Below are 14763 nucleotides of genomic sequence, written 5' to 3' on the forward strand. Positions count from 1 at the left end.
TAGGGCAGAGTTGTATGCCACTTAATTGTCTGAGTGTACAGTGGGAAGAGCCTTGTAAGATAAGGATATCTCCCTAAAAGTGGGAGGAATAGTATGTTCACGACTTTCCTAGGTAAGCTTAGAAGCAGCATTCCTGGGAGAAGGCATAAATGATTCATAAGGAATTTTCCATCAATCCAAAATCTACAAATTGTACAAATATTAAAAGTGCCCCAAGTATGTAACAGGTAGAGATGAAAACCAAAGGTGGCATGGCAGTCATCATGTGACTCAGCTTTGCTTGATCTTTGTCAAGCAGCTGTACTGGTTTTATGACTTCTGCTATTCCCAGCAGATATGACTGTGCCACATAAAATTATTTTCATTGTAATTTCATTACAGTAATTTTGCTGTTGTTATGAAGCCTATTGTAAATATCTATGTTTTCTGATGGTCTTAGATCACCCCAGTGAAAGAGTCATTCTACCCTCCAAAGGAGTCACAACCCACAGGTTGAGAGCCACAGCCTTACAATATCACACCTGTCACAAAGAAGGATGAAGTATAAGAATGATTGTGCTTCTTAGCCTTTAAAACAATGGAAGAGCCGGGCGTTGGTGGCGCACGCCTTTAATCCCAGCACTCGGGAGGCAGAGCCAGGCGGATCTCTGTGAGTTCGAGGCCAGCCTGGGCTACCAAGTGAGCTCCAGGAAAGGCGCAAAGCTACACAGAGAAACCCTGTCTCAAAAAATGAAAAAAAAAAAAAAAACAATGGAAGAATTGATAATGAGATGTCCACAAAGAGCAGGATTTTGAGGATGATTGTGATGGCCAGAGGATTCCTAACACATCCTGCATTAAGGCAATCATGGCCAAATTCTAAGACATCCTGTTTCCATTTTGCAGGCAACCCTTCAAAGTATGACTAGCCACTGTTATGGAAGTAGTGAATCCTAGAGGAGAAAGGTGAGAGAAGAGGGAAGAGAAAGCATCCATTTGTTTTTCATTAATCATATAGTTCATATGGGAAAATATATATACCATATATATACACACACACACACACACACACACATATACATATATATATATATATATATATATATATATATATATATATATACATACATCAAAGTTTTCTTCTGGAGAATGTTAATGGAAGTGTTTTTAAATCTGCATTCCAAACAGGCCAGTGTGTTCTTCAATGTATTTTCCATATTACCTCAACTTAAATCAAAACATCTGTAAAAAGCCATGTTTCACGTGTAATTTTCATTATGAGGGTAGGTCAGGAGGCACACACACAGCTCTCTACAAGATGCACACAGCTCTCTGTGAAATGTGTCCCATAGTATACAAGGTATGAAGCACAGACTAACTAGAGAATCCTTCATACACGATGCTGATCTGCTTCACACATAAGTAAATCTGAGTGACTAAAATACAGCTCAGTTCTAAGATAGTGAACATAATTCAGTGAGAATATTACCACTCTTAAATTATCATCCTTCACTTTAGAAATAACCAAAGCAAATATTCTCTAATATTCTGGTGAAAAATATATGTATAGAGTTCATTAGGAAGTAAAAAGATACATATCTTGGCTTATGAAACACTACTAACTAATTACTAAGTTATTATTCTAAGTAAATACTTAATTGCAAGTAAGAAATGGTAATAACTTTAAAATTAATATATGAATTGTATACCCTGTAATATAGAACAGAGCACAAGTAGTTTTATATTTTAAAGGAAAATGAATAAAATGAAATTAAGAATCATATAGGGTTTCCATAAATGTCTATATACACAGCTTCAGGGGATCAATTTTTAGAAGATATGCTATTTTATATATGTTTAGAGACATAACTGTATCTTAGGCAGGTAAGGCTTTAGATTTTTAGTGAAATGACTTTATACTGTGAAAAGAAATAACTTTCATAGATATAGGTAGAAAAATAATGCTAATTTAGAGAATCCAATAAACATTAAGTTTCAAGGGCCCTGTTCAAACCACAGTCAAACCCAGATACTCAATATTATGATATACTAATTACTGATCTTGATCAGCTCTCTGTTGTGTGTGCTTTATGTTTAGACAATCTTTTTCATTTCTCATTCTTTGAGTTTCTACTATACAGTAACTCAGCAGTCTTCAAAGTGATATACTCATACCTAAGGACTAAGGGAACTTGTGAATTATGTCACATGAGCCAAGTTCCAAAATACTACATTTTCCTTTCATAAAAGTGTTTCTATTTCTTCTACCATCTAGAGAAAAATAATTCTCACCTATATTTGATCTTCCAAAGGTGCATGCCACTGCAATGGCAAAGAGAATCTTAAATATTGGTGATGATATTTGTGAGATATGATTTTAGACGCTTATTATTTGTATTCATAAAATATAAAGTAAGGCTCAAGTTATCAGATAATTCAAGTTTGTTGATTGATAATTGTGATATTTGCCATAATATTTGGGAATATTATTAAAAATTCCTTCACATTGCTTCAAGGAAACACTTTCTATTCTCATATGCTTATTATTTTTAAAAAATGTTCACGTGTATGCAAATAAGTATGTGTATATGTGGTATATACACACACATACACCACACACAAACACACACACACACACACACACACACACACGGCAGAAAAGTATCATAGGATAACTCATAGAAAGATCTCTGAGTCACATTATATTAGAATTATATTAGAAGCCTGGAGAAGAGGGAAGAATGATACTGCATTGGTGACTCCTAAGAAACCCAATGTATATCCAGCATATCCCTCAAGTTCTTGGTCTGAGGTATCCTGAAGATTCCCAAAACAATACAGACCATTGCCATTGTTCTGCGTTGCCCTCCAATACAAGACACTATTGCTGAAGACACCACATTCTTTGGCCATCGGGCGTGGGGAGATCAAGATGATCAGCATGCTTTCTCCCTGATGGCCAGGTTTAATCATATTGGGAGCTGCTATACATGCTGCAGTGTGGAAAAGTCATCCACAGTCTTACTCATGTATGAATACTGAGAACTACAGTCATGACTGGACTTAAGGACATTCCCATAAGTGCAATAGTGCCATATATATGAAGGGGTAACCAGCAGATTCTGATTATTTTTAAGGCCTTCTCTATAGGAGGATGCACTTATGTGGTACTATTAATCTGTCCAAGAACTCATGGGTGGGACCTCTTAAGCCCCAGGACAGTGTTTTGCTAAATAAATATAGTACAAAACCAACCTCCAGATTTGTATCTCTATACCCAGAGATTAGTGCATATCTCAAACCTCATCAGAGAAGTTTATTTGGACAGTGGATGGTAGTTAACACAGAAACTCACAGCTGGTGAAAGTGCACAGAATAAGTGTCAATGGAGTACTCAGTCACAAATAAGGCATCTATTGCACACATACATACACATATGGGGGGTGAGAGACTGATTGATGATTGATTGATTGAGTGAGTGAGTGAGTGAGTGATTCAGGGATAATCTTGAAGAGGCAGAAATATTTTTAAGATCCAAATGTCTGGGAAAGAATGAAACAGTGCCATCTGGACATGACATGAATATTTTAGTCATGAACTCACAGTAGCTGTGGTTGCCTATACAAGGGAGTCAACGTTCTAGCGTGGAATGGGAAAAGGCACAGGAATCTCCATCACTAACTGAAGAGCTATTGACAACTAACTGGTGATTGCGAAGGAAAGACAGTCAGTTTTATTCAGGGTCATGGCTTCTGCTATGTGTACTATCTCTAGAGAAATGGCCTCCCTCCCATTACTATGTGAGCAGTATAAGTTAAATATAGAGTGCTGCTTAGAAAGAAATGAAGAGGACATGAAGTTAGGAGAGAATGTAGAGGGGGTGGGATGGATCTGGGAGGCTGAGTATGATCAAAATACATTTTGTAAATTTTCCAAAGAATAAACATATTATACCAAAAATAAAGCAATCATACCACTAAATGTTTAATAATAAGTACGCAAAATATGATTTTTATATTCCACTGGCTGCAGTTGGAAAGTCTAGATCATATTTTGAAATGCATGTTAACAGTATACTGTGAGTTAAATCCCTGAATTTACTTAAAGATTTGTTTGATAGTAATTGTGAGAGATCTTAAACATATTTTAGAGGACATGTGGGCACAAAGCTGGAGCTTATGGAATTATTTTAATGGTATTCCCTGAATTTCTTCTATTCAAAAAATTCAGTTATGAAATCCTGTCACTCTTCCTTCCTCAATAATGCTCAAAAATCTCCACCTCTTTCATCTTCTACTACTGGCTTTCAGCACATTTTAAATATTATTTTGATATAATCAATCCTTGCACTGATTACATTCCTATACAATAATATTTTGACAATTACAGATCATGTATTGCTCATTGGTAGCACTTGCTTGAATTTCATTTCTACTCTTCTGCAACTGTTTTTGAACTTTGGTTCTACTTGTAGTGGTTTGAATGAGAATGGCCCCCATAGGTTCAAATATTTGAATACTTGGCCCCCAGTTGGTAGAATTCCCTGGGAAGGAGGGCTGGCCTTGTTGGAGGAGGTTTGTCACTAAGGGTGGGTTTTGCAGTTTCAAAAGCCTATACCATCCTCATTTAGCTGTCTCTGCCTCATACTTATGGATCAAGATATAAGTTCTCATCTACAACCCTCTAGAATAGTGAGCCCCAAATTAACTGCTTTCTTTTATAAGTTGCCTTGGTCATAGAGTTTGGTTGTAGCAATTGAAAAGTAAGACACCACACTATTAGACTCTATGGCTCATAACGTAGGACAATGCATTATCAACATATGCCGAGTGACAGAATCTAGCATGAAACCAATGAAAACTGCTCCATTCCAAGTGTTTAACACAGTACCCAGCAAATAGGAGCTGCTCAACCTATATTTACTGAATGGAGCAATATCTGCCCTTGTATTAAATGATCAAAAGAGTACCACAACTGGACTAGTGTAGGAAAAGTATATGGTTTATATTCACACACACACTAGGCATGAAAATTTGATTTAAGCACTGGAGGCTTTGGCTAACCTCACTTCAGAAGCATAGTTGAGATCCTGAGAAGTTATCTAAAACTCATATTTGTTCAGCATAAAACCAGGGTCAAAATGTGATTCCTTAACTCAGTCCACTGATGGTCTGGGCAGCCCTGTGCTTTTCATTCTATATATAAACTCTCTGCTCTGTTCACTACTCTACAAACAGTTATGTTGTTAAGCTAACACTGAAAGTCAGTTCTGGCTGCAAAAATATTTTAAGCCTATAAATGTAGAGTTTGGTACAATATATGCTAAACAGAATAGAAATTTTTTTTGAAAGAGCAGGACTAGAATACCTAAAAAGTATGAACTGTAAGTTAGAGTCTATGTTTTAGAGGAAGATAATACAAAGTATTTTTAAACAGATTCATTGAGACCATGGTGCAAAGAGCCCTTGTTCTTCCATATTTATATTCTCATAAAAAGCAAGAATCAAGGAACAAAATACAAGGATATATGGTGTAAGTTCCCATGTCTACAATATAAGAAGTAATAAGGTTCTGGAGGTCCATGTATCATAAATGAAAACTGACAATCAAGAACAATAAAGGAATGGTAATGTTTGCTTAGAGTTCTAGATGGACAGTGTGTTTTAAAGAAGGAGAAGAATAAATGTCCTCTTGTTCCTAATTTAGAATAGCTTTCATAATACTGATTTTTTCTCTATCACCTTGTATAAATCCAAAATTTACAGAATGTATGCTTAATGTTGAAGGCACAAATATGTGTTAATTTCACCATTTAAAACTCACATTAACCATCACACAGAGGCACATTAGAACAAAGGCTGTGGTTTTCTTTTTTTTTTTTTAATTTCACCTGAAGTTTGGGTATCTGAAGGCAGAATGACATTCTTTTATTGATCTCATCTAACCTGAGTGATTGATCAGATAGATGATTGCTGCTTATCTCAAAAGAAAGCTAAGGAAATTTGTCAAGATTTTCCTGTTGAATGGCCTCAATTTGATCACAAACGTCCTTTACTTCAGAGAGTTATCTTTGCTTACATGAGCAGTTCCTAAAGTGTGTCTACCAGAGCAGCTGTGCTACCGTTACCCGAGATGATGTTATAAATACAAACCGCTAGACCCCTCTCCAGCAACTTAGCCACAAAATATAGATGTGGTGCTCAGTAAACGGAAGTCCTTGGGTGTTGCTGATGCCTACTGAAGCTTCAAGCCACTGTTGTACGCCCACAGAGCACCATTTCCTCTTGGGTTACTTCTAACTTCTACTGTGGAGTTTTTAAAGATACATTATACAGTTTTAATTTTCCAATATTTTAAACCATTTCTGACAAATTATGTATGTCAATTTTATCTACAATGAAGCAAATGTGGCAGGGATAAGTATCAGGCTGGAAGGACTAGGTCCCCCTATTCAATCTTCTTGGCAAGCTGCAGAACCTCTGTAAGACCTGCATTGTCCTTGGGTAAAATTAAACAAAAATAGATTATACACATAACCCAACAGTCTCTGAAATGTAACAAGCATTCAAAGTAAAGTAAATGTATATTTTTGACCAACATTAATGACATATTAGTGACATTATGGATAAATACATGAGCTGTGAAGCTTGTAAATTAAACTCATGAAACTTGAGAGAGGTTCCTCTATTTGACTTTTTGGTTCCAAAAGGAATTTCAAAATTATTTCAGTTCAATAGGCCTTCATTATGTAGAGGGTTCTGTTTTGTTTCAGAGTATGTGTGTGAGAATATGCTTGTTCATGTATGTGTAAAAAATGCACAGGTGTGAGTATGTGTGTGTATGGAAACTAGAGATTAGCATGAAGTATGTTTTTCAGGAATTTTCCACCTTGTTTTTTGAGATAGGGTCTCTTTCTGATTCTGGAGCTCACCGAGTAGGTTAGAGTGGTTGACTAGCAAGTTCTAGGCACTCCCCTGCCTCTGCTTTTCCAGAACTGGGATTATGGAAGCATGCTATCACATATAATAAAGGTTTAACAAATGGAATTCATGTGACTGGAAAGTCTTCTATCAACTGAGCTATCTCCCCAGCCTCATCCTAAAGCATTTTTTTTAAGTAGAGTGAAGATGTCAGTCTCTATGTGCTGGAAAAGGATACTGTTATCTATTAAGTAATACCTTCACATGTTAAATTAATCTGTGCATTCCTCAGGATTCTCTACTGGAAAGGAGACATCAGCAAATAAGTATTACAGACAGATGTGTTTACTAGGTTGGCTCATATCATATGAGCAGTGTAGTTCAACAATATTGATGTTAACCATCATTACACTCACTATGGGCTTAAAGTGTCTGTTGTGTCCTCTAATGCTATTTGAAAAATAATACATTACTATAGGGACACATTTAATTTCAGTTTAAATTTATTACTTAGAAAAAAGTTAAACTCCCTATTTGGCCAACTGTATAAACTCCACTGTGTACAACTGCAGAGATTAGAATGTCAAACAGAAATTAATCTGCACTAGCAGGATATGTTCTACACCTGACTCAGTGAAACTTAGATAATTTCTTGTCAATTATCAGCAAATGAGAGACACTAATTTCCAGCCCCAGTTTATGCTTTCTATATATTAATTTTTTTAAAAAGCTGGTCTTTTCTATCTTATTTTCTTTATTTTATTTTTAGGAGTGAGATTTCCAGGTCTCACAAGCTCTCTCTCCTAGTTCATATTTTCAAGATCTTTTTTATCATTTGTATTGTTCTCTACTGAATGCAGGGCAATTTGTCTCCTTTCTGAACTGTGGCACTCGGCTGAACTTAGCCTGCAAATTGCAACCTAACAAGACCTGACTGTAGCTCCCTCCATTTTTATGCATGACATCACCATTACAATCCAACACATTGTAGCATTTGAATATTTTAAAAGGGATCAGAATGTCGACTCATTCAATTTATCACCCACTGTAACTCCTGAATTTTTCTCTCTGCTGCCATCATCTCCAGCTACTGACTGCAGTTTCTGTTTCCATTATCTCTCCTTGTGCACCAACGTTCACATCTGTTCCATTTTCCTAATTCTAATGTATCTGATTTGCCCATCTGCCCAATGTGTCAAGATGCTGAACAGCATTGCAGCGGCCCCTAAGATCTGAGAAACGTGTACTTCTTGACTCATTGTTTTTTGTGTTTTTTATCATAAATATACATCTTCCAACACATTTCCCGTATTATGCATGTGGCTTCCAGTGCTTTGCGCTTTGATAATTTCTTGTAAAAATCACTCCTTTTAAGGTTCCTGCTAGACAATCAAACAAAGCGGGAGTTGGGGGAGGGGGTAAAGCTGACTAAGTAAATCAAGCCTGCTCTTCCATTTATTGTTAAATGAAGAAAGTTAAACTTAGCACCAACTATCAACTATCCTTTGTGGTGGTGTTCTCTTACTAAACTGTCATATGAAGAACCGAGTTAAAACCTCTGATTTTCACATATAGTAGCTCCGTGGGTATCATGTATCCTTGCTTCAGTAGACCACTGGTGGGCATCCCAGAGCTGGTTAAGCAAACCTTAGTAAACAGAATAAGTTCTACTTAGCAAAACTGCATGTCCCAGTACGATTTTACGCAAAGCAGGGAACATAAAAGTAATGAAGAAAAGCAACAAAAGAATCATAAAGTGTTTGGCATCAATTCAATCACTTTTACCATGAATAAAGGCAGAACTATCAAACCAAAATGAGCTGACAAATTATGCATAAACTTTCATTTATAAGGGAATTATGGGAGTAATAGATGACAAGAGCTTGCAAGTGGAAAAAAAATACTGTATTTATTAAACTAGCTAGCAACCTGTATGTGCCACTTGGGCTCCCATCCTCCCGCCTTACACTCTGGCCCTGAGTCACTGCTGCCTCTAGTCCAAGCCAGTATCACTAACATAGTCTTACTCATCTCCCAGGGGAGAGAAAGAACTCCTCCCAAGCAGGAACCTCTTCCTCCCCATCTCCTGTGCTCACAATATTTTTTTTAGAAAATTGAACTCTAAATTTATAGAACACCACGGTCACGCTATATTATTATTAGAACTAGGCATTATTAATTTTGAGATCACCTCCTCTATTTGCTTTTCAGCTACACAAAGGCTTGCTTAATTAGAATTTGTAAAGTAAATGAATTGTTTTAAAATTACAGCCTTTTTAATAATTATACTTTTTAAACATAGATGCTAAACCTGAATGCTCTTTGGGAAATTATGATAATAGTATGTTGTGAGCCAAATTTTAATAAAATGGTAAGAAAATATGTTTACATGAATAAGTTCATTGAAAGATTAAAAAATTAGCATCTCTAAGAAAGGGCATGTGTTTGTAGTTTGTAGCTAATAAATAAATAAATGTATCAAAAGGAAACAATGCAAAAATAAAAGATAAGTAAGTAGAGGTTGTAATTTTTAAATATTACTGTTGTTCATCATTTTTCTCTTATGTATATATGACACATATCCTAATTTTACATTCTATATTATGGATAAGAATTACTGTGTTCTAATTGCATGTTGTAGAATTGAAAGAGGTTGTAACAACGGGGAAAGAGGTCTTATAATGTTTCCAGTTCTAATATACTAGTTTTCATAAGACCTATCATGGAGGATAATAAGTGCTAACATGGGGAAAATCTTAAAAATGCTGACACTTAATCCTAGGAAAGACCATGACATTTAGTCATTGACTTAAATACATAATGGATCAATTGACACCTGAGTGATACAATACTTTTCTCCTCAACTCAGGATAGGACCAGCAACAATTCATTGAAAGGGCAAGTGGGAAACTGTTACAGAAACTGAGAAACATTGAAAAGTTACTAAACATTACAGTGAAGGATTGTTTTGCTATTCTTTGATTTGGACCCAGTGAGACATTAAATTTAAATGTGAAATTGTTACTGGGGCAATTATGAATTTTTCTCCCCAAAGCAAGTAATAGTGCCTGTAGTTCTATATGCTTATCTGTGAGGTCTTCACTCTCACCACCTGCATCAGAGATAAGCCTCTTGTGACACACAAAACATCATCCTCTATGCAAATTGCCCGGTAGCTCCTCTTCCCTTCCCATGAGACCGTAGATAATCATGGAAGACAGAAAATAGAGAAAAATGGAACCAGCCATTATATGTGTGTGTGTGTGTGTGTGTGTACACAAATATATAAAATTTTATATATACATAAAATATATTTATATATGATACAATATATATTTTATATATACACTATATATATATCAGGAGAATTAAGACTCCTAGAAATACAAAGAAGTGTTTTATATCTGTAAAATGTGTGTGTGTGTGCACATGTGTGTAGTCTATAAGACATATATAGATATATCTATCATTCTCATTAAAATGGCATTTAATAGAAGATGTTTTTCTTAAAAATATTTTATTAAATCATTTTAATTATCTATTTTGTATTAAAATTATGCATCATAAAATTCTAAGATAAGATACGAGTTCAAGGTCACTGTCATGTGGCACTTCAAAGAGCAAAGGTCTTGCTCGTAACCTTTTTGTTTTTTGTTTTTCACTTGAAAATTGGTTCTGCTTCTTTGTTGATAATATATCCTGGGAATTGTGAATAAATGTTTCAACCTTTGTGAAAACCTTGAAGAGTTTAAATTGAATTTAATTGTTTTTCTTATAAGAAAAGCTACCAGACTTAATACATGCTGACACCTCCCATATATGAAGAATGAGGATATCCACAAAGTAAGTTAGCCTAAAACCCGAGGTAACCTTCCCAGGATGAGTGTGGTGTAGCTCCCAGGCTGCTGCCTCACACACGGTGAAGCTGAGACAAAGAGCCGCTGTGTAATTTTCTTGTCTTGCTTTTCTCCGGCTGGTGAGAGGAATGTGTCCACCTCCATCGGAAACATCATGAAATGCTACGGGAAGTACAGGACATGCTCCGACTCACCTGTTCCTATTGCTGGAAATCCAATCTGAAATCAGCGTGGAGGCTTGCTGGTGACAGTGCTTGTTCCCGAAGCTGCACGCCAGCATGATCACTTCTCTCCGTAGTTCTCTATACATTGTCGGAAGGGGAAAAAAAAATGAAAAGAAATGTTACTCTCAAGAGACAGTCGTAGCGATTCATTCGGGTGGACGGACGGGTGATGGGATGGGTGTGTATAGACGGATGATAGATATGTGGGAGAGACAGACAGAGTGCTAGCTCAGATATGATGGTTAAACTCCACTGTCAATTGGACTGGATTTAGAATTACCATGGAGACATATCTCTGAATATATCTGTGGCTCCAGAGATACTTTGCTGAAGAAGCAAGACCCATTGTGAATATACACGGCACCATTCCATTAGCAGGGCTCTAGACCTTATTCAGGGAAAAGGGATTTCATCTCTCCATCTCTCTTTGCTTCTGGACTGTGGACACAATACCACCAGCCACCTTGCTCTCCCATCATACATTGTGTCAGATGGAATGTGTCCTGATAAACCAAGGATCAAAATAGACCCTATTTATTTATTTATTTATTTACTTATTTACTTATTTATTTTGGCTCTACGAGATAGTGTTTCTCTGCGTGCCTCTGCCTATCCTGGGCTCACTTTGTAGACCAGGCTGGCCTCGAAGTCACAGAGATCCATCTGCCTCTGCCTCCTAAGTGCTGGTATTTAAGGGTATGCCACCATGCCCAGCGTAAACCCTAATTTTAAAGAGAACCAAAACATTACAGATGGTTGTGAGCCACCATGTGGTAGCAGGGAATTGAACTCAGGACGTCTGGAAGGGCAGCTAGTGCTCTTAAGCTCTGAGCCATCTCTCCAACCGGGAGTACCACAATATATATGAGTTCACAGAGGCTGTTCCATTGTTTATAAGACCTTCACAGTTTCAAATCACACAAAATGCCAGCACTGAGAAGTGAAAGTGAGCACACAATTTTATCCCAACCATAGAGCTTTTGCCATTGGTACCCACTAAGGAAGGGAAAATCCATTTTCTCTAATCAAGTGTCGCTGAGTATATAAACCATAGTCCAGGATAGACCCCTGCCTAGGAATAGTTGGCTATCGCCATACTGATTCCATGTTTTTGGTTTTGCTTTGTTTTGTTTTATGGATTCCTACTTTGTTTCATTTGGTATTTTTTTTTGTCTTATTGGGTTTTGTTTGCTTGTTTTTCATTTTGTTTTGATTTGGCTTTTTAGAGACAGGTGAGAAAGGACTTGAAGTTGGCTGTGTAGGAAAGTGGGGAGTATCAGGGAAGAATTGGGGAGGAAGAAAACGTTATCAAAATATACTATATGAAAATAAACTTTGTTTCCTTTATCAAGTATTTTGTTATAGCATTGAGAGAAGTAAATAATATGGTAGATACATAAAATAATAATGCAGAAATACATTTAGGCACAGAAATCCTATACTGCTGAGTAAAGAAAATGAATTAGGCTGAATGGGAGTTAAACACACTAAGTCTTTACTGGAGATATTCCTCTAGTCAAGGGCATGGGTTCTGTTCCCAAGATCACAACACAGGCAGATCTCGAATTAAAACACAGTCATGAACTGCTTTGTTCTCAAGATCAGGCAGCAAAAGAACTTTGTTGCTCAGCTGCAGTCCTTGCAGGAAAGTGAAATGCAAAATGCAGAATGAGGGAAAGGCAGCCTCATGCTGCTAAAGTCAGAGTGCTACTAGAAGTGTGTTTTCGCACAGCTCTGGGAAAAGAGGAGAACAATAAAATAAAACAGTACTCGTGTTGGTAGGATGCTTGAACGAGAGATCCATTGAAGTTGTTTTTTGGCCATCCGAGCTTGATATATGTTGTTGCAACTTGTTTTAAAATATACTCCTACATGGAGAGTGAGAGAAAACAAGATAATCAGTTTAATCTTCCCAAGTTTGGTAATTTAAAAATTTAGTCTGGGTAATTCAGAGTAATGTTCTCTTACACTTTTATTCAATTTACTATTTAAGACATAGAAGACATTATTCCCTTCTGCTAACTGAATAATTTGCAGTGCTAAATATTTTACACAACAAATTTTAATAAAGTGAGGGAAATGGGAACTATTCAGGATGAGATTTATGTATACATATGTGTAACCATATGCAGCTACACATTAAAAAAATAAGCATCTACTGTACTTCTTAGGATTTTACTTTTATCTATGTATAAGTGTATGTGCCTATGTAAGTAGATTCCACATATATACAGGTACATATAGGAGCCAGAAAAGGACAATTGATCTGTTGTAGCTGGAGTTATGGGTGATCGTGATCTGCTGAACACAGGTGCTAATAATTGAACTGAGGTCCTCTGGAAGAGCAGCAAGCATTTCCAATCTGTGAGCTATTTTCTTCACTGAAATATCTAATATTTGTGCATTTGATTCAATGCAAAGCTATTATATAGGCCCAGCCAACAGACTAGTATTGTGGAAGAGAAGACGTACATACACTTCCATACTGTGATAGAGTATGACAAATTCAAAAATCTATTCAACTAACGATGCATTTAAATATCAATGACGCTGTAAGATATACTCTCCCACACTTTACCGTTAATCTTAGAACTTTGTCTAAGGAATGAAAGTGCTAAAATTACAGCAAGAACATCTCTTTAACTTTTACTATAAGAGGAATCTAACATGATATACTATTCAAAAGTATAAACATACACAAGAATGTATTTTGCCTTTTTAGGAGTTTCATAGTTCAGCATCTCTTTGTTAGACTTTCTCTAGCAGACAAACATTAGCTCCCGACTCAAATGACACATTTCTTTGCTTGTCTGTTGCTAAGGGCTTATGCAAAACTAACAGCAATGAACAGCCAAGCCATGATTATTCTCATTTAAAAAAAAAAAAAAGTAAATTGACAGTCACGTTCATGAAGCCTTGGGGTAAGAACAAAGGAGGCAACTGTGAACATCAGACAACCTAGATGGTTCTAAAAACATAGCAAATCACTGACAATCCATCCTCAAATAATTTCGATTGTGTATGTTAATTTGCAGAGTCATTATGTCGTGAGGCACAGAATAATTTCATAAAGCACAGTACAGGTTCTTAAAATAGCTAAAGAAAACTGTACAGGGCACCAAAGTAACTATGACAAGAAATCAAGGAATCAAAAGCTCATTAGCTGTACTTAATCCTGATATTAATCAGAATGATCATTAAATCCAAATAGGTGCTGTTGGTAGTACAACTTTGGTTTCCTGGGATTTGAGCTTAAAAAATCTGGTCAGGTACCATTTTGGAATGTGTGTCCTGCCTCCGTGTCTGCCTGGATTATCTGTTGTTTGCTGCCCTGTATCCCCTTGGACCCAATTATGAATGGGCTTTGGCCTCAATGTTGATCTTATCCTTGTTAATTAAGGAGGTGCATTGGATTCACCATGCCCTTTCGGATAAAAATAATGACTAGGACTCTTTACTGAAACTATCTATATTCTGTTAAGTTTTCTGGGATCCCTCTACTCAGGTTAAGTCCTTTGTGAACACAGAGCCCTTTAGCTCTCAGGAAGTAAGTTTGAACTTTATGGATTTGCCATGTACGTTCTTTCTTAAATTCTCAAGCACTTAAGCTTAATTGACACTTTTAGGCCAGAATAAAAGGTAGCTTGTGTTAAATTTCTTTTTTTCAAATAACTGCCATCAGTATTGCACAGAAAATCAGGACAAAAATAGCAGCCTAAACTAGCAGGAGGAAATGAAATAATTCAGACTCAGTTGCATCGAGTGCATAATGAGAAACTAGTT

General features: G+C 36.4%; 1 protein-coding gene across 1 annotated transcript in view; it reads right to left on the reverse strand.

The window, feature by feature from the left end:
• The window catches only part of Trhde (thyrotropin releasing hormone degrading enzyme), a 407391-nt gene that overhangs the window by 38604 nt on the left and 354024 nt on the right, over nucleotides 1-14763 (reverse strand). The window contains exons 14-15 of the mRNA XM_006988963.4: nucleotides 12751-12848; nucleotides 10951-11058 (exon numbers count right to left, since the gene is read on the reverse strand). Of these exons, the coding sequence (XP_006989025.1) occupies nucleotides 10951-11058; nucleotides 12751-12848 (206 nt within the window). The remainder of the gene's footprint in view (nucleotides 1-10950; nucleotides 11059-12750; nucleotides 12849-14763) is intronic.

This window comes from Peromyscus maniculatus, chromosome 18 (genome assembly GCF_049852395.1).
Source record: "Peromyscus maniculatus bairdii isolate BWxNUB_F1_BW_parent chromosome 18, HU_Pman_BW_mat_3.1, whole genome shotgun sequence".
Taxonomy (NCBI): domain Eukaryota; kingdom Metazoa; phylum Chordata; class Mammalia; order Rodentia; family Cricetidae; genus Peromyscus; species Peromyscus maniculatus.